Below are 22,572 nucleotides of genomic sequence, written 5' to 3'. Positions count from 1 at the left end.
CAGCAAACATAAATATGGAATGTCGTACATCACTTGCTCACAAGAGTAGTCACGTCAAAGGTCTGATCTAGGACACGTGCTCGGCGGAGCTGCATCTATCGACAAGCAAAGACGAAGGGAGGCTTCCAGAGGCATTCGAGGGTGGTCAATGCAACACATATTCGGCATCCGGGTCCTAGTTCTCTTAGACAGACAAGATGACTCTTAACATGATGCAACGTGCCTATTATTGTTTCGGATTGGTTCGTTGCGCGTTGCCGCACTTGATGATCTTAACCAGCATTTTCCTGCATCTGCATGCGTTCTTGAGACTCTCCTCAGATCAGTCAGCACCATCACAGTGTCAGCCTCATTAGCTTGTGTGTAGCATATTGCACCAAATGTTTCATTCCGTTTCAGGCGCGTGACTTCTTAATGGACTTGCTGGCATTTTCTACACTGCAGGTTTTATCTTTCTTTTGCACCGGTGCATGCGCGCATGTTTTAACCATGCCAGTGCAGCCCACACACTGAGGCTGGAATGTATAGCAGACCGACATCCACTACAAGAATGCAGACGGGTCCCCTCATGCATCATTTGCTGTAATCCTCACTCTCAAAACAAATACCATCCCGTAATAGCGAGAAGACACATCGGCACTGGAAATAACCCGCTGGAGTTCGCCGTGTCTCCGGGCCGATTGCCTTCAGGGGTCAAGTGCGAAGCATTGAACACATGCTTTGACTATTTTCTCTTCTAAAACTCAGGAGGAAGCGCCTCAGAATGTTAGACTTCCAGACACAGACAGAATTCAGACGCTTCTCCAGATCCGACAGGCGTCGAAGTTCTGAAATCGCGCGTGAGTACTAGCAGATGCACAGACGAATCGCTTCCACGAGCAACGGGTTTTCTGTGGATGTTCGCTCGGCAGCGGCAGTCTCGACAGTCTTGCATTTCATGCAGAAAGTCACGCTGATGGAAAAGCTTTTGCCAGAGACACCCTAGACAGTCACGCTGTGTTGCCAGCATGAATAATAGGAGGGAACACATCAGACCATTCAGTACCCAGTGAAGGTATGCAGACCGGGTTCGGATCCCTCATGTGAGGCGCTGAATAGTGTGTTTTGTGTTGGAATGTCAGAAAATTTCCGGCTCTGGCAGGGCCCCAATTGACTACAACCCCGCAACCCGCTGAAACTCTTCAAAAGACATCAAGTGAATTGTTGCCTACATAGATGCCGAGCACTGGACGCCAGCATATTTGTCGGAGATTTCCGTGTGCTTTAGCCGTTGGCATTGTCGTGCAGAGTGCAACCGACGATGTGTCGCCATATAATGCGGCTGTTTAGTCTAGTGGTATGATTCTCGCTTAGGGTGCGAGAGGTCCCGGGTTCAATTCCCGGAACAGCCCTTGTTCTCTAGCTGTAAGGTAGCACAGCTATATGCTTACCTGTTTGGTGATCCATTTTTAATGTGCGAATGCGGAGAAACCATAGTACTGCTATTAAGGGGTCGCCAAAAGTTATTCACAATATTGTTTTACGGAATCGCTTGGCCTATGGCCGCCCCTGCATCGTTCAGAGAAACAACTTCAGATCCTTGTGCAGTCTCTTATCGCCCGAAACGGGTTTTCACCAAACAGGTCCCATTCGCTGGTGTTAATATGACACAGCTCTTCGTCAGTGCGAGGAACTGCGTAAAAAAATCATAATGAGATTGGCACTGGAGGGCTGTATCGGATTTTCCAACAGGGAAGCAGTTCAGTGACAGAACTAACGAAAATCATTCTGGACCGGGCGACAGCGGAGAGGGATTTTGCAGACATGTTTGAGCAGAAACATGTCGTTTAAGCAAAATGAGAGCTGCAAGATCCAACAACCTGATGAGTCTCCGCGAGCCACCGACATGATGGGGATCCAAGTTGTTCAACTGACAAATTCGGGTGTTTTGTAACTTGAAGGAGTGACATACCGATATGCGATGCCGCAATACTGGCTAACGTGGCAGTCCCGAGGAACTGCGGCAGCACTGGCACACATGTTCTCGTCAGATGTATGTTTACACCCCGCAGTTATACGGGTTAAGTTCTCAAAATCAAGGAATGTCTTGGACGGCCTACAACAACGTGAGCACAGTTCTTCAGACCAGAAAACTGACTAAAAACTGAAGAAATTCTCTCGTCTCCTGTCGCACTGCATCTTTCGAACAAGGTGGGTGGCTCGACATACAACGTCGGGGACAACCCCGAATACGAAAACAAACATGTCGGTTGCCTCCAGTGCCTTTCTGGAGAACAGTGATAATCCTGACAGAGAGCTGGCACAAATGTGAGGACACCCGACCAGTTACGCCAAAGAGACGGTTGACACCGGCAAAACGAAACGACAAAATTCACACTGTATGCAGGCGGAGTTAAAATACTCTAGAAGTTCACGCGTCTTCAGGCCACCCATCGTCACGTCTAACTCCCCCAGCGTTCACATCAGCTCGCCCTCTGTCTGCACCTCCATATCCTTTTAAGCGAATCACGCCTGCTAGGAAGACGACAACGAATCCTTCCCTTGGATTTTCTGTCTTTGGCACCAGATGCGCATCGACACAATTACAGAGTTCTATTAGCGACAACGCTCGAAACAACGTAGCGAGAAATGACTTCGAACACGGAAGCGAATCTGAGACAACACGAGTACGACACACGACACAAATAGTTGCTGCAATGTATGCCTTTAATAACGTTCGCTCACGCAGGGACTACAAGCATGACAAGAAACGAGCCGTAAGCTACCCCTCGAGGCACAAAGCGCCTGCTCGGTAGTGTGGCGAACTTCATGCTCGATAACAACGGAAGAGGTTGTTCTGCAGCTAACGCGGAAGATTTCACCTGTTACAGGTTTGTTTCCCATCGCCTCTCGGTGTGACAAAACGTCTGTGAACGAGGCGACGCTCCTACGGACTCCAGCACTTAATGTCGAAACATGAATCTCGCATACACTTTCCTTCTCTCCGCTGTCTACTCGTCCCCCCTGCGTCGTTCTTCGCACGCAGGTCGGTGCCAAAACAAAATAACCTGTCACACCCCGACTTCGCTAACGGCCATCTGCCGCTGTCTTCAGGCACTTTCGTAGGACGGTGTGGGCTGAGCACGCGATCCTGTCCTGGGTCTCACTACACGCGTCGTATCGACCGTCTTCTGTACACACAGCTTGTTTGTCCATTTCGTTTCTATAACCCTTTCCGCATAGCCTTTTCCCGCAGTGCTTGTTGTTCACCATTTCCATATCTACACTGCGGCAACACCCCTCTCAGACACAGTGTGCGCTGCCTTCCGGAGCGACACCTGCGCCTGATCGAACCATCATGAGACTTCGCGTGCTTCCCTCATCAGCGTGCTGCCGCTCGCCATGACGCTGGCTACTCCAGTCTCTAACGAAGCCTGGAACAAGCTGGGTAAGGCCTCCAGGGCGACAGGGTTTCGGACTCTGAAGACCCGAAGAAGTAAATGAGGGACGAAAGTGCTGCGGCATAGGCGTCCCAGGAAGAAGCAGAAGAGGCGCACTGACGCCTCCCACTTGCTGCACAGCCTGTCCATCGGCTGGGGAAGGGACGCACTGAGAGAGCCCCGGGACTTGTGAGAGCTCAGGGTTTCCGTGGGCGTCAGTTGGGACAAAGGCGGGAAGATTGAAGAGAGAGAAAAACGCGCCTTGGAGACGGACACCGACAGCGTTGTTTCGAATTGAAAAGTACTCTAGAAGCATCTGCAGAATGGAGAGAAGCAGCAAAAGAGAGCAAAGAGCTCCGCAGCAAGTCGAGACTCGGGGAAGGATGGGCTGCACTCGCGCGAGAACCGCGTGCCAGGTCCGCAGCCAGACACTGACCGGAGCGGACGGGGTGCGGGACAGAGATGAGAAGAAAGAAAGGGTCCCGACCGCGGAGAACGCGAAAATGGAGATCGTCACCGCGATCCGAAGGCAGCTCAGACCGCGCTCCTGAGGCAGAGACACACAGACACCACCCACGTGGACCAAAGCAACTGCAGAGAGGACGCATGCTGACTGCACTACAGTTACTGCTGTTGTGGAGAGCGGATGCCTTTGTAAAGTGTACATGCCAAATCGTCAACTAGTGGTTGTGGGACATCCCGGCCTCAAAAAGAAAAGACTGCAAACCCGTCTAGAAATGCACAGAGCCAAATGCGTTTCAGTGAAGAGAAAGGCACTCTTCACTGCACGCAAGTGGACACGGAGACATTAACCTGATTCCGGCGGGACTTGACGCATGTGATACCTCTAATTCTCCTTGGCATGGGCTGTGGCCGCCCAGGTGACAGAAACCAGCTAGCGCTCACCTCCGCGCACATGACAGTGCGGTATTTCCGGAAGTGTTTGACGCAGCAGCAAGCGACAAAGAAGGCGCCGATGGTGATGCACGGGAGGAAGCACGGCGGCAGGAAGTAGACAAGCGAAGGCGGGAGGGAAGGAAAGGCATCGAGAGTTGCGGGGAAAGGAAAGAATGGAATAGAGACAGCAAAGCAGAGGGTGAAGAAAGACACAATGGCAATCATTGTTGAGGAGAAGTACGGCAACAGCAGGCCGTAGGCGACACCGCCGAGAGAGGTCGCTGCTAGAAGAGATATGAAGGATCCCACGGAAGATGTCTTGGAAGTAGGTGATTGAGATTCGAAAGAAAAGATGCCAAGGCTGCTGTGCGCCAGGTCGAGTGTGGGCGCGTGGAGGGAAAGCACGAGAGAGATGTGTTCCGCCAAATACTTGCACATCTGCTGTTCCGACAAGAGAAAACCTCCGAGAACGAACGCCCCCAAAATCGCCATGACGATCTCGGGGACGATTTCTGTCAAAAGTGATGGAGTTTGCCAGTCCCCTTCTGCAGCCAGCACGCGATTATTTCGATGAATCATGCACAAACGCATGTACGGCAGAGAGGTGACGGGCGAGAACAGGAGAATCAGACAACTCAGACACCCCCCCAAGAAAACGAGACCAGAAACGACTGAAAGCGTCGACAAATACTCTTGTCCTGGCGAAGTGCTGTCGTCCCCGGTTGGCTGTCCTGATAGCTCAGCCGCTGACGCCAACTTGTCTCCAACAACAACAACGGGTTCTCCATTTCCAACTGGGCTGTTAAAACTGGCAGACAGTGCGACAGGCGGAAGCTGCAGCACCACACTACCCCGTGGTCCGAAGCCACCGGATACCTGATTGTGTACGTATACCTCACGCCCAATGAGCAGCAGCGCAATCGCGTGGGTGATCAGAAGAACCTGCTGGGCAGCAGATACAAGAATTCGCGGACAGTGACCCGAGCAGGCCGCCATGGCCTCAGCCGACGACCGAGCCATCGGAGTCGGTAAGGGAATAGAACGAACATGATGAATTTGGTGAGTTACTGGAGGCGGGGCACCGCCAGTGTATACAACAAGGTGTCCGCCGCCGTTGTGGGCGCGTGTAGGTTCGGTACCGGCGGCCGGGTGAATTCGACTCGTGGAAACGCCACGAGTAGGCAGACACACTTCCATTATGATGTGGCAGTATACAGCGGCAAACAAGTGGAGTACAAATGCGCGGAAAAGCACTTCATGACAAAGGGAGCCGCGACACGAGAGAGCAAATCACTCCGCGGTGGCCATGAGCGACACAGGCACGCCGTTGCTCGGGCAGTTGGCTCGCAACCTGTTCAGAATACGCTAAAAAGGAGACCAGATGTCTCCGCCACGGAAGAGGAAACGAACATTGACCTAGTGAACTGTCTGTGAAAGGATGGAGCGTCTACCCCCGTAGACAGAAGGGAAATGACAGAGCAGACGAGGCCGCCGCGGAAAATTCTGCGGCGCCCGGGTTGGGGGACGGACGCCTCATAGGCAGACGCGGCACGGTAAGTGACACGCCAACAGCAGCGCAGTCCAAAAAGAAGAGAGAAAAAACGCAGAAAATTTATTTTTGACGTCGCAGACAGGAGGCGGAAGTCGAGTGGAAGAGCAACTGAATAGTATGCGTCGCGAAAAAGCCGTGCAGCATAATTCGGGCCCGGTGTGGCTGTCAGCTCCTCGCAAAAGAGATGCCTTCTCTCGAGGAGGTTCCTTTCAGGAGACCGCGGCACAACCAGCTGTTCATCTTAGGTTCCCAGGCGATTCGACATACAGGAGTCACTTACTGCGAAATTCCCATTTACACGTTCCTAAAACTGGATTAATCAAGCAAGCGAATCCAAATTCCTTTTGCTCCTCTCCTCGCTTGCCTGACAAACACCACCTGTATTATCCAACAGACGCCCGTTGTTGAGCGGGAGGGAGGTGTGGGCTGGTCTGCCTTGAGGTGTAGAAGGGTGTTGAGCGCTGTGTAGAAGCATGGTAGCTGCAACAGGAAGTGGTGTTATCTTCAAATGCTGTAGTAAGTGACAGTGAAACGACTGGTTATGGATGCGCAAGTTATTGCGTGACAGCAGCTAACCCACTGACAAGCTTTACGTTCAGATGTATAAAAACTTTGCTCTGTATTCTTTCTTCGCTGCGAAAACCTGGAGTCTGCCAGCGGGGGGCAACAGGCGTTCATCACACGATAAACACCAACAAGCTCTGAGGCAACAAGTATGTTTTCGTTAACATATATTACAGTGGCAGCAGGCTGCTAGAAAGGCAAGAGGGGTACAGTCAACCCCAGCGGCGTATAGGAAGGTCGAAACGTGCAAGAAAACCCGAACGTACGCACGTGTGTAGCTGCATTTGCGCACTGACGATCCCGTTCCATGCCGCTGAATCAGGCTGATTGAGGACGATGAAAAAAGCGGAGAGTTGAGTAGTAAGACGCCCACGAACTCGCATGCGCCATCGCTTGCCCCTCATTTTATAGCCTTCCTTCGCCTCGCCAAAAGACCCCAACAAAACGAAACTGGGAGTTTACTAAGGAAACGAAAGCATCTGAAACATGCGCAGTCGGCTTGCTGTAACCCCGTAGGGTAGACTAGCTGTTGCTTCGGTTCTTCCGGAAAACCTGATTCATGTAAGGGCCAAAGACGGTACGACACCGCTGAAAATTGAAGTCCTCGTATTTCAGTAATTGCCAGCGTGCGTTTGTGTTACTGGTGGTTTTTAGCAACGTGCCAAGCTCACTCCGTCAGCTGTTTGTTCTCTGCATAGAATGCGCTTTGCGTGTATCATTACAAGCCTCACAACTACAGAAGAACGGGTGGCCATGATTGGGAGAAAGTCTGGTCTCAAACTGACGAGCAACAGTCTCTCAGAGTGCGAAATGCCCTTTCAGTTTCTTGTTAATATCGGAACCAGAATTTTCGAGTATAGTTATTTTGCAGGGTCCCCCCTCCTCGACCACACTGGTACAGACAGATGACACACCTGCATAGCTGTCGTCAGTATGGCTAAACCTCTCAGTCATGAATGTTTTCCTTTCTGCTTGCTGAGTTAGAAGATAGTGAGCACAAATAAAAAGTCAGGGAAGTAACAACGGTGTTTGCTTCGCTTCAGATCCGCCGAAGCATCTCTCGTCTACCATTCTGTGCCCTGTCGGCTGAATTGCCGCCGAACACAGTCGAGTCACTGTCTATTAAAAGGGGGCATGAACCGATTGACATCTGGTCGAAACGTTATTTTTGTGCATCTGTGCATGAATGTGAAGAGTGAAAGGGGGGCAGGCAAATTGCTTTAAGCCGAAGTGTGGATAGGTATACAAGGAGGCGACTCGTTCCGCAACGATAATATTACTACAAACGGGTGAGTATACGAAAACACGTGCGCGTGGTCAGCAGGTGCGTAAAGGCACATGATCGACACCGAGACTGTTCCCATAGTCGTCAGTCAACAACTCAAACTCGGGTAAATATGTAATTCGTGGGTTCGGTTGTCATAAAAAAAGATAACTTGCAAGCTCACGTATCGACATCGTCTCATGAAACATGACCTCTGCAGCCGCAAGCACAAGATTAAAGGTTGATCGCTTTTGTACAACGGCTCTTGTGCCTGTGTTTTGTAAAATTCTTCTCAATTGAAACGAAAGAGGACGAACTATACAAATACAAAGAATTCGAATTGGCCGTTGCACAAACGCTGCATGGACCGCAAATTCAAGATGTTTTCACTTTCAAACAGGCAGGCGCCTGCCTCGTACTCTGGTACCGTGTTTTACGGAACAAGGAGGCGACCTGTTTCACAGCAAGAATACTACTAAGCAGCCAAAACTGCTCCTGCAGTTTTCATATCGCATGACCATGCTGGATATCCAATGAACGCAGCACTGGCACAAGGTCACCTATTGAAAATATCGACGTGAGCAGCCTGAGGCCCACATCCTCCCGGCTCGCGTCCTTTTATTGCACAGCCAAACAGGGGCCTTCCTAATGTTAGGGTCGCAAACGCGAAGAACAACTCCGACATGTTTTCAAAATCCTCCGTTGGTTTTCTTCCATTTCCGTACACGGGGTGGGATCCACACGCGGGTTGTTGTTATGCACCGCCGAAAAATAAGTTTCCCTGGTCCCCTTCTCTTCCACTGTTATTCTTTGATCGACGGGAACTCGCAACGCCCAACCAATCCCCTCTGTTTTTAAAAGCGGTGTGCAGGTCTCTAAACAATTCTGATATGTTATACGGTTGCTCCGGCGCCATGGTGAACCACATATATCGTTTCTTGATTGTACGCAACGCCCTGCATGCAACATATAGGACGCACGCGACCACCAGCACAGGGGTTATAAAAAAGGAAAGTGCAGATACAGATATATAATCAACAGTCTTTATCTCTTGCACCAGATCCCATAAAGATACATGTTCAGGAAAGGCAACATAACAAACGATACCTCTGGTACCAAAAAGAGAGCTGTTACACCTCTTGCAAATAACCATGAACGTAACCACAGGAACGTCACTGAGCTATCTGAAACACAATCCATTTTTCATTTATCTAGCGAGCTCTGAGGGAGTGTCACTGCCAGTGCTCACACACGGAGCACGCCCCGTTTGGTGGATAGTGGCTGAACCTCGGTGTAGAAGGCATCATAAAAATCGATAAGCATTGGCCGCCTTACCTCTGCATTCTGTAGGCGGCGATAGTTGCCTTTGCTCTTGCTTCCGGGAATGATAAACATTTCACGCAGCTGAGCCACCAATGAGGGCGACGCTAAAAGAGGCTCCTTGAGCACGTACCTGCATCAAGACAGCAGACCGCGAGCTTATTTGTGTTACTCATTGTGTTTAGGCGTCCAAGCTCTAGCTTTCGGGGAAGGTCGCCCCCGTTGATCCTCGCATTCAGATTCGCCTACACGCTGCAGTTAGTGCAAACCCTCCAACTGGTATTTCGACTATTCTAGGCCATATGGGATTTTACTGAAGATGGTAACAGAAAACGTTCGCTCGTGGCCACGCCCGTAGCTGCCTTAGACCTCTCAAAACGGTTTCCAAACCAATGCAGATCGTTACAAAGGTGCTACCGTTTCCGTTGTACAATGCCGGCATTACGAACATGAATATCATCGCTACACCACGTAATGTAATCAAGAGTTTTGTGACTCATGCCTCCTTGTGAGCAGTCGGAAGATGTTTTCAGCATCCTTTGAGATGTAGTCACGATCCAGGCCGGTTCCTGCAAAACTAATCTGCCGACGACGGAGACGATACCTTCCCCTTTATAGCCAGAGCTCTGCAAACAAGCTTAGCGTCTTCCTCCGGACACTTCCGATGTGCATGTTTCAGTGCGCCATCATACCATGTCACGTCCTCTAGGCAAGGCGGGGTAGTCAGCGATCCATGGTACCGGTAGAAAGTCTTTTTGCCCGCAGGCAAACAGTCCCGTAGACTCAGTGGAGGAAGGTGTTCGTGTTCTGCATGTTCCGAAGGAACTAGTGAGGGCCGTTCGTGCTCCTGAGTGTCTAGGCCGTCTGTTCTACCATCATCGTGTGTCTTTTTCTCGCTCGCGTTCTTCTTCCGCCTGATTGAAGCATCGTGAACTTCGTGCATCATGCCAACGCGTTGATTGACATCAGTCGCGCAGACACACGCTGGCTTGTCCAGAGAGGAGAGCGACCCGCGTTTGTCTCCAGCCTTGAATTCAGCATCGTCGGGTGGCCAATGGGGCTTTAGCGCATGCAGCACTTTTCCGATTCCCTCCAAAAACGCGTTCGGCTCCCCGGTCTCGGCTTCCACCAACGTGACACCGACAACGAGTAAATCGTGTTCACCGTGTCTAGACACCACGTGGAGCTCTGCTGCGCGCCTCGCCCCAGAGAAAGTATGTTCAGCTGGAGCGTGGAAATGGAACTGGACAATGCTGTAGCGTTTTCCGTCCGCCCGAAAGGCGCCAAAGGCCGGCGCGAGTGGGACTGAAGGACGCCGCGTCGAAGGCTCAAAGAGCAGCTTCATTCCCCGCTGCCACTTCACCAAGTAGTCCGCCACGGGGTCCTCTGGGAACATCGCGTCGAGGTGCATTTCGTGCCCCTCAGCAACCAGCATCCGGTTCAGCCCTAAGCACGCGGTGTCACTGTGTCCGGAGTGGGCGTCGTCTTCCTTGAGATGTCCTGTCCCGGCCAAGGCGCTGCTCTTCTCCGGCAACATGGCCTCGTTAATATCGATCGGCGACTGCCGGGTCCAGCTGCAGGACGGATCCATCACTGCGCCCCAGTCTGCACCCTGATGCTCGTAGTTCCACCCACGCGTCGCGCCTCCGGAGGCCCCCGCCGCCTTCAGTCTTTGTCCCCAAGCCCGAAAAGTGAACGGCAAAGATCCCCGACCTGTGCGGGTGCCAACCAGTGGCTGCAGAGGTCCTTGTAGTTCGACAGCGGACGGGGCACCGCTGGCGTCTGCACGCGCCGCATTCTCCTGTGGCTCCTTCACCTTCTTCACAACGGTGCAGTGGAGCTTTGTGCAGAACAGCCCGCCGCCTCCAGTCTCTTGAACTTTCCTCCTCGTCAGATGGCCCGCCTCGCAACTGGCCTCTGCTTCTCGCTCGGGTCTTTCAATTTCTGCCGCGTTGCCGCGGTCAGCCTGCTGATCTGGGCCATTTTCCGTAGCGCGGGCTGCGACACTAGAGTCGTGCTCGGCAGTCTTGCCAGTCGATGTTTGGCCTTTTCCCATTTCTGATTGTAATTCGATTCTGCGTTGTCGCTTCGAATTGGCGAAACCGTCTTCAACCGGGTCTCTGAGTCTCCTCTCACACGCTGTGGAGCGGCCGCCGCTCGCCGCGTCTAGTGACGACTGAGGAGACAGATCGGGCGAAACAGCGACTAGAGAAGACTGAGTTAAGAAGCGGGGGGAAGTTGCCCCCCTCGAAGGAATTCGCACGCATGAAGAACATCGGGCACTCTTCTCGACGCCACGCCACACTGGAGACAGGCTTCTTGGTGACAGCTGAGGCGGGGTCGCCACTGGGCTGCGCTCAGACATGTTGTGTAGTTGAGGGGTACATACAAAGCTACAGGAAATCAGGCGAAACGTGGACGCCTCTTGGTGCCATGGAACCGAGCGCGTTGCCCAGTGATGCCGATAACGGCTCTTGTGTGCCGTTACGTCGCTAGTTAAACGCAAGCCTGTGGCACGTTGAGTCGGTGACGCACGTGTGACGGCGACGGCTTCCGCCAGGATCGGAGGAAAAACCGGAAGCAATGAGACAGATAAACATGTAAGAACTGCTAAGGGTAGGAGGTACGCACGAAACCGCGCCAAGAAACAAACGGAATCCTTTCTCGGCAATACGTGTTGCACTGCAGGAGGGTAACGGTATCGATTTTCAAGTCCCCGGTGCGACAGCCCGAGAGGCGCGCAGCGCTTCTGGGGGGCCGGCGTGAGAAAGTAACGCACAGAGATGGGCAAAACAGACAGAAAATGCTCCATGGAGCAAGCGCCATACAAGGACGCCTGCAGTTTCAGGCACCACAGATAGACAGCCACGCGCGCAAAAAAATACCGTGCCACGCGACGCACTGTGAATGCGACGAGCCTGGCAGCCGACGTGCAGAGGGCCAAGAGGGGCCACACGCCCGGCCTACTGCGGTGCAATTTCCAGGACAACTCCCCATCGCCTTTCTGGCAACATTTCTCGCCCTCCATCGTTGATTCCTCCACCCGAAAAAAGCGTGTGTCTCTCAGCATTGATCCCCTGCGAAAGATGGATTTCGCAACTTGCCTTGGAAACAAGTTCTTCGACTCTACACACAGAGCAGGAAGGGGGGAGGGTCCTGGAGCTCTTCAGTCTAAACGGCCGGCGGTAAAGGCAGACAGACAGCAAGAAACAGAAAGGTGCATCAGAAGACGTTTCCGCCTCCATGATTGGCAAATTGCCATGTCCTTGCACGGTTCGGTGTCTCTATGAGTGAGGAAAAGAGCGAAAATGTGACGGAAGTTAGGAGAGCACACGGCGTAAGGAGCTGGACGTACCACGGTTTAATCAGCCACCGCAATATGGTGTTGCCATTGCATGTCATCTCGCGTTCCTCCGTGCGCTTCTTTACTGTTGCTGTCTCGGGTCCGCTACTGCTTCGCTTCACGAAAAGCCGCCGTCCAGTTGCCGATCTTCTCACTTCGTGTTGACAGTAACGTCTGATAAATGCGCTTTTTAAATTCAGAATAAGGGTCTGGGATTGTCTGTAGTCACTCCTGGCTGCGATACGCATGAATGCCCGCGGATGTGCAACGTTCAGACACGAACACACCAATGTCATAATCGTCGTCGCAGGGCAACGCTTCGGTTCACTGGAGTGTCGTCTTATACCCAGAAAGAAGCCAGGTTGCATGGATCACAAATCCTCGTGTGTGACGAACCCTGTAAAATATCCCGTCCAGTGAGGAAGTCAACGAAGAAAACAGACTCTACAGGATATGACACAAGCGCAACACCACTTGAGAGAAGCACAGCTTTTCCAGGATGGGCCACAGACATACCTTGAATCGACACTTCAGCTTTCAAACCCAGCAACATCAAGTGGGGCTTTAAGCATCCTCACCCCTCAGCAATGTCGTCAAGTTCTTCACTGCCAAGAGCCAGTGTGCTTTGTTCCAAATACCAGCAGGCCGACCACCGAAATCTTGAAACCATTGCACATAGCTTTTGCCAGCAGTTCCGCCAGTGCTAAGATGGACTCGTAACCGTTAACGCACTGCGGCCACGTCGGACATCGTGCGTAAAGAATATCTGAGGCACTTGCCTAGTACATCCTGCTCCCTGAAGCTGGCCACTGCAGCATCGGAAAACGCAAGTTCATGATGCTCCGCATAAATACGACCAATGGTATCTGCCACAAACAGTTTTTGTTCCATTGGAACTTATGGCAGAGTGTCGAACTCTGTGCCTAAAGGAGTCTTATGTTCTGTGCAGTTGTAGGTACAAGGTACGTTGGGGACTTAGACTGGCGTTGGATCATATTGTTTATTCGATAGCCAGCGCTCGACTTTACCCTACTTCGTTAATGACCCCAGGCTGGCCACGACTGTACGTGCAGCTTCATGTACTTGTTTACCCCACAATGCGAGCGATGGTTAAACGCGACGAAGGACTGATACGCCGCAGACGCATGAATTGCGGGAGGGGTTGTCGAAAGTAGTTTGACTAATGGTATCTGCCTCTTTGTGTTCGTACCGGCGTTATTTAGAAGACGAATCTACATCACAGCCGCGACTAAATACAAGGTTTCTGCCTTGCTCGTTCCTTGTACCCGGCTCCACGAGTGTATCTGAAGGTGCTTGACAGCGCATGCCGTCTCTATCGTCAGCGAAACCGTCTTCAGAACAACCAACTACGCAGTTTTGCTGGAACCGATATTCATGAAGGCCTCCCTTCAACCTCAATTCAGATGGGCAAAGTGGCAGGAAAGTTTTTTTGTACGAAGGCTATCAGATCTAGTGAATGAATTAGGGGTGCCAGAGAGGCAAAGGGAGTATGTGGATGTGTGAGCGAGAGAAATAGATTTTGTGTGGAGTCTTTTTCGCGACTTGTGTATGTTCTCTTTCGCTCGCGTGAGAATAACGCCAAGAGTGCAGAGAAGCAGAGGTGGACCGTCCTTTTACACCTATGCTTCTATATGGGGTCCTCTTTCCTTTGCCTGCCTGGTGTGCTAATCGAAAACTAACGAAGAAACGCTTGGCAGCATTTCTTCCCTGGCCTACATTCATGCGTGCATGTGGAGACCTAGACAGCTGTTTGCGAACATGTAGTGCTAGAGACAGCGGACGCGTTTGCGGAGTGTTCATGCGCGTGACACATTGGCATGTGCTGTTCTGGCATCTAGATTTGTTTTGAGGACAAGTACGTACAGGGTGTGTGTGTGTGTGGCCAGAGCTCACCAACACATGTACATATACTCTAACTAAATTGGCAAGACACATTGCGGTTCGTCCAATCAGTTGCATAAAACGCCCATCCAACCTAGATGAACATGCAAAAATAGGCAGCAACACAAACGTCGCAAAGAGCTGGTATGTTGTGTCATTTGCCGCAAAGATGGCGCCTACCATAACTCAGGTGCAACTGAGGGTAATCAGAGCTGCCGCTGTTTATGCGACACTGTAATTTAGACGGTTTCCCCTCGTTATGTCTCAGTCGTAGGCAAACCCCCTCACGATAAAGGTCAGCCTAAGGCACTCATCCATTTGCAGCCTCAACCTTTTTCGGATCATTCAGCACTTCTCGCGAGGCACACCGTGCCAGATGTTGAACGAGATCTTAAAACACTGCTTCTTAGCCATGGTTCTTGAGGACTGCTCGCCTTGGGTTGTCTCCACAACATATTCCGATACGAAAGCCAACCAGTGTACTTGGAGACCACTGCTCAAACCGGTGGTGTGACAGCTTTTTTCTCCATTCGTCTAAGAAGAGACAGCAAAAGCCGCGAGTACGTTATAGAAGACCGCCGAGAACACAAAAACGGACATCGTAGACCTTATCCCACACGTGGGCTACAATTCCTCTCGCCCCACGTCAGAATTTCGGCCTTCCTTGTTTTGCGCGTGATTAAGAGAAGGCAGTGCCTCTTCAGCCGATGTTCCATAAACTGAACCGCCACCAGAGGGAGGCATATTTGAATCAGAGAAAGACTCCCGCTGTTTTCGTTCGTTTATCGCGTGCGCCAGGTACAGCATGGGGACAGCTGCAGTCCAAGAGGTCTCGATACCATTGATCTGTATGGGACAACAGGCAGACGAAACAAACAAGAGACGGAAGTGTGGCGTCAACGCCAGGGTGCGAATAGGGAAATAGGTCCAAACACACCAACCATATACAGTTTCTCACAAGTCTAACACAGCGGGGGAAACATCCCTTGCTATTCGCGTATCTAGCCTGTAACGTCCACAGTCTGCATCCACATACTGTACATCCGAAAAAGAGTGAATACGCCGAAACGCGGAAGTTGAGTTCCCAGAAAGCACCGCGCCCGAATGCTTGTACGTAAAGGTACATGCATATGAGAAATTACAGATTCTCACGTCTAAGTCCAGTGGCGCTTCCACAGGTTGATTGGGAACCTAGCAGAGATGATGCATCTCATAGTTGGTACCCATGTTGATGCCCACACAAATGTTCATGTGGATACACCTGCCTACGGAGCCTATTACACTAGAAGGCGATTTGAGTAAAGTCGTGGCTGATTGGAAGGGCAGATAAAAACTTAGGACTTGGTGACATACGTAGGCAATGCCCCTCCAAATCTCGATAGTCACGTGGAATCTGCGTGTGCCTACGGCATAGTAATGAGGGTTTAGTTTCTTGCTATCTTTGACGACAAACGTTCTATTACAGTTCCTGCAACACAACTGAGAGGCGACGGCTAGTGGAAGGCAAGCACCGAAACAGAACAACTCAAAAGAGTCTTACCTCGTGGACAGTCATGATTTCACGATCGCTTTCCAGCCGAAGGACTCGCGTCAGGAATTGCGACATCAGGGTGAGACTGAAAAGAGGAGACACTTATCGAAATGTCTTTCTCAGCCAGGCGAGTCGATGTCCCACACAGAACCGAGACGTGTGTTTCGATTCAAATCCTTGTTTGTTTCTCTCTCGTTGCTCTGCTCAGCCCCACGAAATTTCTATTCGTCGCTCCTCCAGTTTTCGTTTCCTCGAGAAGCTGCTCAGATTCGCAATGCGCTAACGCATATTGTTTCTCACTTACTATTCACGTCTCGGGCGCAGCAAAGTGTCCCTACATGTGCCCTCTGCTTCCTCGCGACCTCACTCACCTGAAGCAGGCCGTCTGTGCTGTCTCTCTCCCGGCCCTGGTGTGGATTTCCTTCACCACGTCTTCCACCTGACGAATCTTGCAAAGGCGCGCTGCTTCCTGTGCAAGCCGAGCCCCGGAAAGCGGATGTTCATCTTCTGCAAGAAGAACCAACTGCGAACGGGGAGCAGAGAACGAGAACAACTTATTTTTCGTCAATAACAAGGGCGAAACGAGCCCACATCGAGGTGCTGATGCAGTCTGAGCATTAGAACGCCACGCACGCATGCCTGCGTAAACACACGGGCACTTTCATTCTGCAAACACAATAAATGCACATGATGGTGTATCACTTTGTTGACGGACAAAAGCCACATATACTATTAAACTGAATGAACGCGCAATTTGCGACATATATGTGTCTTGTGTGGAGCCACATACGCATCCAATTGCTTATGATTATGCTTTTGAGTGTTCACGGATGCACAGGGGTCAGCGGGCACAGCATCAGGTCTCTACACACGGACGAAGCTAGACTGTCACCCGTGGACGCAGGAAATCGCGAGGTGATATCGCATATTGACGCGAGGCACATATTGCTTTGCTGAGACACAGACTATCTTATCGTGGCGGAGAAACGTCAACAAGCAAGCAGCAAGCAGATGCACATTGCCCGTATACGTGGCATTCCGTTCTCTTCGCCTGCAGGCCCGCGGCCGCAGAAACCACATCCTTCGCCAGCAGCCTCTACCCTTTTTGCAAAATATTTGCAAGCACATCTGACATCAGCAGAACACAGTGGAGACAAACACCGATTACGTCTACGGCAAGAGAGACAAACCTTGTTGAAAATGTGGAAGTTCTTCGTCGCGAAAAGCGGGATATCCGGATGAATCTTGAAGGGAAAGGCGGGGGCGCGATTCACCCGAACAGCCACACGCTGTATGTGGACGCATCAAGACACCAGGAGCAATTGCAGACAGAACAGACGGCATGAAACATGTCAATATGTTCCTCGTCTTTGGCACCATGGCCGATACAAAAACCAAGTCTCGTTTCTCTGCTCTTGTGCACAGCCGGCTTCTTGCTACCACAGTTCCAATACATACCTCCACACAAAAGTATAAAAGCAGAGAGACGCGTACAAGTAATTACACTCTGGTTAGGCAAAGAAGAAGAATCGCCCTTTGGAGAGCGCCTTGCATAAGAGAAAGTTGTCACAAAAAGCTTGTCCAGTGAACTCCAGGCACCGCCACATGCAGGTGCACACGCCTACGCTACGAATATCCAAAAAGGTGAATGGCCGCAAGACGCTCAGGGTTTCTAAAGCATTCACACCACCGCCTCTCTCTCTTTCCCTCTCTCTCTGGTCGTCAGTGCATCTACTTCCGTCTCGTATCCCTGCCATGTGTCTAAGGCCCACCGAACACTGAGGCGTGTTTCTGCATGCACAGGCGGCCTTCTCCCGTCCCGTTATTCTCTGTTCTTCCGCACCTCCTTGCACGCGGCTGCGTCCGAAGCGCCTTGCACTGCGATTCGGTCGATGCTCTTCATCAGCCCAGCACCTCTGTCTGGGCGCATGCGCCAGCTGAGGGTTTCACTGGACTCGTCGGTCTTGGGAACACCCGCGGGGTGAAAGATCTTGTTTCTCCCCTTCTGCCGAGCGTCGTCGAGTGTCTCTCTTTTCCACTCAGCGTTGCCTCCCCAATCTCCGTCGTCGTGTAGAGACAGGGGCACGGCGCTGTCGGTGGAAGCCTTCTGGAGCAAGTGAGAAGGTCGGACGTGCACGCGAACATCGGAAGGCACACAAGAGATCGACACTTCAAAGGGATTCTCTCGCGTCGGCGGGGCTGCTCGGCCTTCTCGGATTGCCGTTTTGCGCTCTTCCAGCGCATCCTGAACTGTCTCGTGGATGTGCTCTAGGACACCGCGTTGTCGACCTAGGGCGCCAGATAAGGAAAAGAACGAAGGAAATGTGGAGTGCTGCCACCGACCCGAGTGAGAAACTGGGACGTACGGTGGTTTTGGAAAAGGGCAGACATGGAGAGGGAAGAAATGAGTACGCACAAAATGCATTTTAAAAGGACGCAGCGGGATTTTCTGATCCTACCACAGAAAAGTGTAGGTGAGGTCGAGACCGAAGGGGTGGAGGAGGAGGCCGGGAGTCGAACAAACGAAAACACGAGGGACACGTAGGAGCGTCCTCGTCTTTCAAACGCCAAAGCGATCTCGCATAAAAGGTGTCACTTGCGAAGAAATCTTGAACACAGGGAGAGTGACGGTCAAACCCGTCAACACAAGATACTTCAGGCGTCGCGCGCATTTCTGTTTAGCTTCCTGCGTGTCGCGAATCACACTTTATCTGGGAAGGCGTGGCATCGTGAGGTACCCCTATGGTCTGTTTCTGGTTCTGTTCCACGATTTCTTTTTCTGTCCGTCCCCCATCGGCGGTCAGTCTTATCATACATTTCTCTTACCGAACCCAAAGTAGCTCTTGGCGTACAGGAAGTGGCGTTCGGTGCACAAGTCGACCTCGACAAAATCCTGGACTGGCGAGCCTGGAAAACTGGCGGCGGAATGGCTGCGGATTGGAGGAAAGAAGGTCTTGGATCGTCTCGTGCTTCCACTTGCTTCAGGCACCAGATCCACTTTCGAGGCGAGAGGTGTGTACACACTCGAAGGCCGCAAACCAGAGGGAATATGAATGACAACTTGGGCAGAGGTGCTTCCCATTTCGATCAGCCCCACTCGTTTTTTCTCTTGCGGCTTCTTTCCACCCTCGCGTTCATCGGCTGCCATGGAGCCTGCTTCTATCTCTCCCTTAAGCGCCTCGTTTGTCTCTCGCTCTGCAGGAGACTTGCTGTTCCATTTCGTCTTTTGTCTCAGCAGGTGTCTAGGCTCGACGACGATAAGACGATTGTCTCCGTCAAAGTTGCCTAGAAGTTGATTCAACGCGAGCCAACTCAAGACGCCCTCTTCTGACCCCTCCAAAACTGTCGCGCCCATGCTGCCTTCTGGCAGCTGGAAGCCCCAAGTAGACAAGGCGGCCCTTATCTGGCGAAATGACAACACAAAACGAAATGAGCAGACGAAAGGTGAAAGCACACGTGACAGCATTTACGGTTTGGTCCAGAATCGTTAGGTTATTTACACTGCTCTCTCCTTTCACATTCACGGAGAGCCCCCTCTCTCCAACATCTGAAAGCGGCCCCTGATGGCTCTGAAGTCTGTTCTCTGTCCCTCTTTCTGTCCGGCCCCTGCCACTGCTGTTCCTGTGTTTCTCGTGATACTGTTACCGCTTTCCATGCAGCTTGGTGTCAAGTCTGGACATCCATTTTCTTCCCTCCTCGGAGTTACTGTGCCTCCTCTGAGTCTCACCTCCTCAAGCAAGCTCTCTCTCTGATCCTCCGACAGCACGCGCATTCCCGCTGTGCCTCGAAAAAAAACAAATGTTCTCTGTTTCTGTTCTTCCGTTTGAACGATCTTGTCGACGACCACTCGCAGTCTCTGCAAATACATTTCTACTCCCTCTTCAGCGTCAACAAGCTCGGAGAGTCCGCTGTTTACGAGAGAGGGGAGTCGAGTGTTGGCATGTTTCTCCTCATCGTCTTCCTCTTGTGTCCGGCTGCCGCTCTTCAGATGGCTGAGATGCTGCTCGAGAAGGATATCATGCTGCCAAGAAAAGAAACAGAGATGCACAAACAATCAAACTGGAAGGGGCACGGAATGAACGGGAGCAAGAATGGGAAGACGAGAGTCTGCCGGGACTACCAGGAAATACGGACAGGAGAGAAAAAAAGCATCCGAAGTGCGAGAACAGAGGGAAATCAAGCAGTGTGCTGCTGTTCGATGCCACCCCTCTCTATATTGTTCTTTCCCTGTGATATTGAGAGTTTCCTTCATGAAAGGCATGGAACTCCCGATGCGCCCGCGTAGTCCTATTTCTGCAGCTTCCATCATATTTGCATGTATTTGTGTATGTGTGCTCATCCGTGCATGCTTCCGCATCCTTTCTGCTCTTGATCCCGCTGGGTTGTGATTGGTGATCTGTGGGTCTGCGCCCTCCTTCCTGTTTGCTTTGCCCTTCTCCTATCGTCCCTCTGTTCATCCCTAGTGTATCTCGCATTAAAACGGCAGGCATTAAGACCTCTGTGCTTGTCTCTTTCCCACTTAACTCCTTGTTGGTTCTCCTGGATCGCACCTGTTCACCCAAGTCGTGGGCCTCGGGTGTGAAGAAGGCTTCCCTCTGCTTCTCTTCGAGCAACTCGTCAGGAAATGCTGCATGGCCTCGTGAATGCCCATTTTCTTGCCCCTTTGCAAATGCAGAGATTCCGGGACGAACACTTCCAGATGCAAGTGCGGGCACTTGAACAGTAACTCTCCCGAGGCCACCGTGGCACTTGTCCTCTTCATGCACGACATTGTACACAAACACACCGGTTCCCGTGCTTCCAGCATCCAGCACAACCGCGTACAGGACGGCGGTCTCGCCTGCGGGTGCAGTAGAAAATTGGTGCGATGTAACAGCAGCTAGTACGAAGAGCGGTGACAGAAAAGCAGAGCAGAGGAGACGGATGAGAGATCCGGGAGACGGTCGACCGTTCTTCTGAGTGGGAAAGGAGAAGCGCATACGTGGCTCCATCCTTGAAAGACTTCACCGTCTCCGAACGAGATTTGCGAACTGTGACAAAAGAGACTCCTGGCACGTGTGCAAAACGATGGCGGCAATATTGATCTGGGAATCATGACGCCTGCTGATCAATCCTGTTGGGTGTAGGGAACGGTGTCAACACACATTACGGAGCAACACACCATAGCACCGAAATCGCAGTAGGCAGAAAGACGGGAACAATTGCAACCGACAAAACATCACATCCACTGGATTCAGGAAGACATCTTGCTGCACGGTTGGGAACCGTGTGTCGATTGCAATAGGAGGAAAGATGAAGAGGTGGAAGGAAGGATGTATATGTCGGAGACGTTGTATGTAAAGCCGTGGAACTAAATTCTGTCTAGGTGATTCGAACACTTCCGGTGCTTTAGAGCGATGGTGTACATACACGCCAGTGTGGCTATTGCTCGTCCATGGCGTTACTTGTCGCTGAGATTTGGACGATAGCTACTTGTGAGACTGTGCACGGTGTGTGCACCACTAGATTCCAACACTAGCTCGTCGTTTTTCCAAGTCATGCACCAAACATTGTAGAAAACACTTATGCCCTCGAAGAAGGATGAAATTCCTCGCAATTCCTCTAACATGTGCTTGCCGGGGGACCTTCGTAGTCAGCAAGTAATGAAACCAGTACAACTGAGTCCTCAACAACTCTCAATGCGCGTTCCTGCTTCTCTGTTTCTCGTTCTCTGTCTTGTAATGCAACTTTGTGTCTATGCTAAATAAGGCGATTACTCCGACGCTGCACTTCCTGCTTCAAAGGGAGCAAAAGGAACTTCTCCTCAGTCTTAGTGCGGCGAAGGTGGCGGCAAGAGTGGAAAAAGGGAGGAGTGCCTGCTGAGGGGTAATGAAGGAAGCGGAACAGTGAATTTTCTCTTCTCGAGATTGGTTGATTAGCTCTGTTTACGCCAAAGAAGAGAGCTTTCTGTTGTCGAAAAGATAGACGGCGATCCGCGAATGCTCTGTGCCTTTTCGCGTCCGTACATAACATAGCGAATCGGAAGTGACTGGCCGGGTTGTTTCGGCATTCAGAAACCAGAAACGACCGACTTAAAAAACTGCAGAACACTGCCACTTAGCACAATAAGGTATCTATGTGAAAACGCGCTCCTGGAGTAAACAAAAAGAGCAGTCGTGCAGGGGTGTGGGGAGGCTCCCGCTGTCGAGATTCGACTTATCAGCAACTTCGCATCGATTCACCTTACCGTTCTGCTCCCTGTTCTTCAGGTTCTTCGTCTTCCCTCACATTTCTATTGTCACCTCATTTCACCCTTTAGTTGGCGTTGTCCACCTCCACCCAAACTGAATGGATCCCAAGCAACTGTTCAGGAAGTCAGGGTCCATGTGTGACCCGAATAAGTGACAATGATGACTCAGTGAGATGTTTTTGCCAAAACAGCACCGTATATACATCTTGAATACATGAAATCGGGATCTACGGATCGGTGCTATGACACTGGACAACAAACAAGAGTGCATGCACAGACAAAGTGTAGGCGAGGTCAGGACATACGAACGACAGACAGGTACAAGGCGGAAGGATTCCCAGCCTTTGGAGCCGAAGTTTCGATCAAAGAATCAGTCTTGCCAAACTATTCGCACAAAAGGGCTATCGTCTTGTCTCATGGAATTACCATATCTATCCAAAGGTTTATCGTTAGCATCCATTCTGCATACGCATGTTTGATACACCCATTTACACATACGTAGATCAAGATAAGCATGGGTGCTTACGTACTAATCCAGTCCCTTTAATGCA

At 51.3% G+C, this 22,572-nt stretch overlaps 3 protein-coding genes and 1 non-coding gene across 4 annotated transcripts; 1 reads left to right on the top strand and 3 right to left on the bottom strand.

Moving 5' to 3' along the window:
- Positions 1–1,319: 1,319 nt before the first annotated feature.
- TGME49_259938 lies at positions 1,320–1,391 on the top strand. The gene has a single exon. It is a non-coding gene; the product is annotated as a tRNA-Pro (tRNA).
- A 631-nt stretch (positions 1,392–2,022) lies between these two features.
- TGME49_259940 (hypothetical protein) lies at positions 2,023–6,197 on the bottom strand. The gene is made up of 2 exons (XM_002365136.1): positions 4,326–6,197; positions 2,023–3,966 (listed from the first exon to the last, which is right to left on the bottom strand). Exons 1-2 carry the CDS (start codon positions 5,511–5,513, stop codon positions 3,283–3,285), a joined length of 1,872 nt encoding a protein of 623 aa, XP_002365177.1. The 5' UTR covers positions 5,514–6,197; the 3' UTR covers positions 2,023–3,282.
- A 2,563-nt stretch (positions 6,198–8,760) lies between these two features.
- TGME49_259950 (carbonate dehydratase, eukaryotic-type domain-containing protein) lies at positions 8,761–12,313 on the bottom strand. Its single transcript, XM_002365137.2, has 2 exons — positions 9,709–12,313; positions 8,761–9,149 (listed from the first exon to the last, which is right to left on the bottom strand). Exons 1-2 carry the CDS (start codon positions 12,084–12,086, stop codon positions 8,942–8,944), a joined length of 2,586 nt encoding a protein of 861 aa, XP_002365178.2. The 5' UTR covers positions 12,087–12,313; the 3' UTR covers positions 8,761–8,941.
- Positions 12,314–17,614: 5,301 nt separating this feature from the next.
- Positions 17,615–20,783, bottom strand: TGME49_259960 (Nucleoside-diphosphatase; the record flags this gene model as incomplete). Its single annotated transcript, XM_002365138.2, has 4 exons — positions 17,615–18,081; positions 18,619–19,195; positions 19,520–19,813; positions 20,343–20,783. The coding sequence occupies 4 exons, from the start codon at positions 20,781–20,783 to the stop codon at positions 17,615–17,617; spliced, it is 1,779 nt and encodes a 592-aa protein (XP_002365179.2).
- Positions 20,784–22,572: the final 1,789 nt, after the last annotated feature.

The sequence above is a fragment of the Toxoplasma gondii genome, chromosome VIIb, assembly GCF_000006565.2.
Source record: "Toxoplasma gondii ME49 chromosome VIIb, whole genome shotgun sequence".
In the NCBI taxonomy this organism is placed as follows: domain Eukaryota; phylum Apicomplexa; class Conoidasida; order Eucoccidiorida; family Sarcocystidae; genus Toxoplasma; species Toxoplasma gondii.
This window is presented reverse-complemented; position numbering and strand designations above follow the sequence as displayed.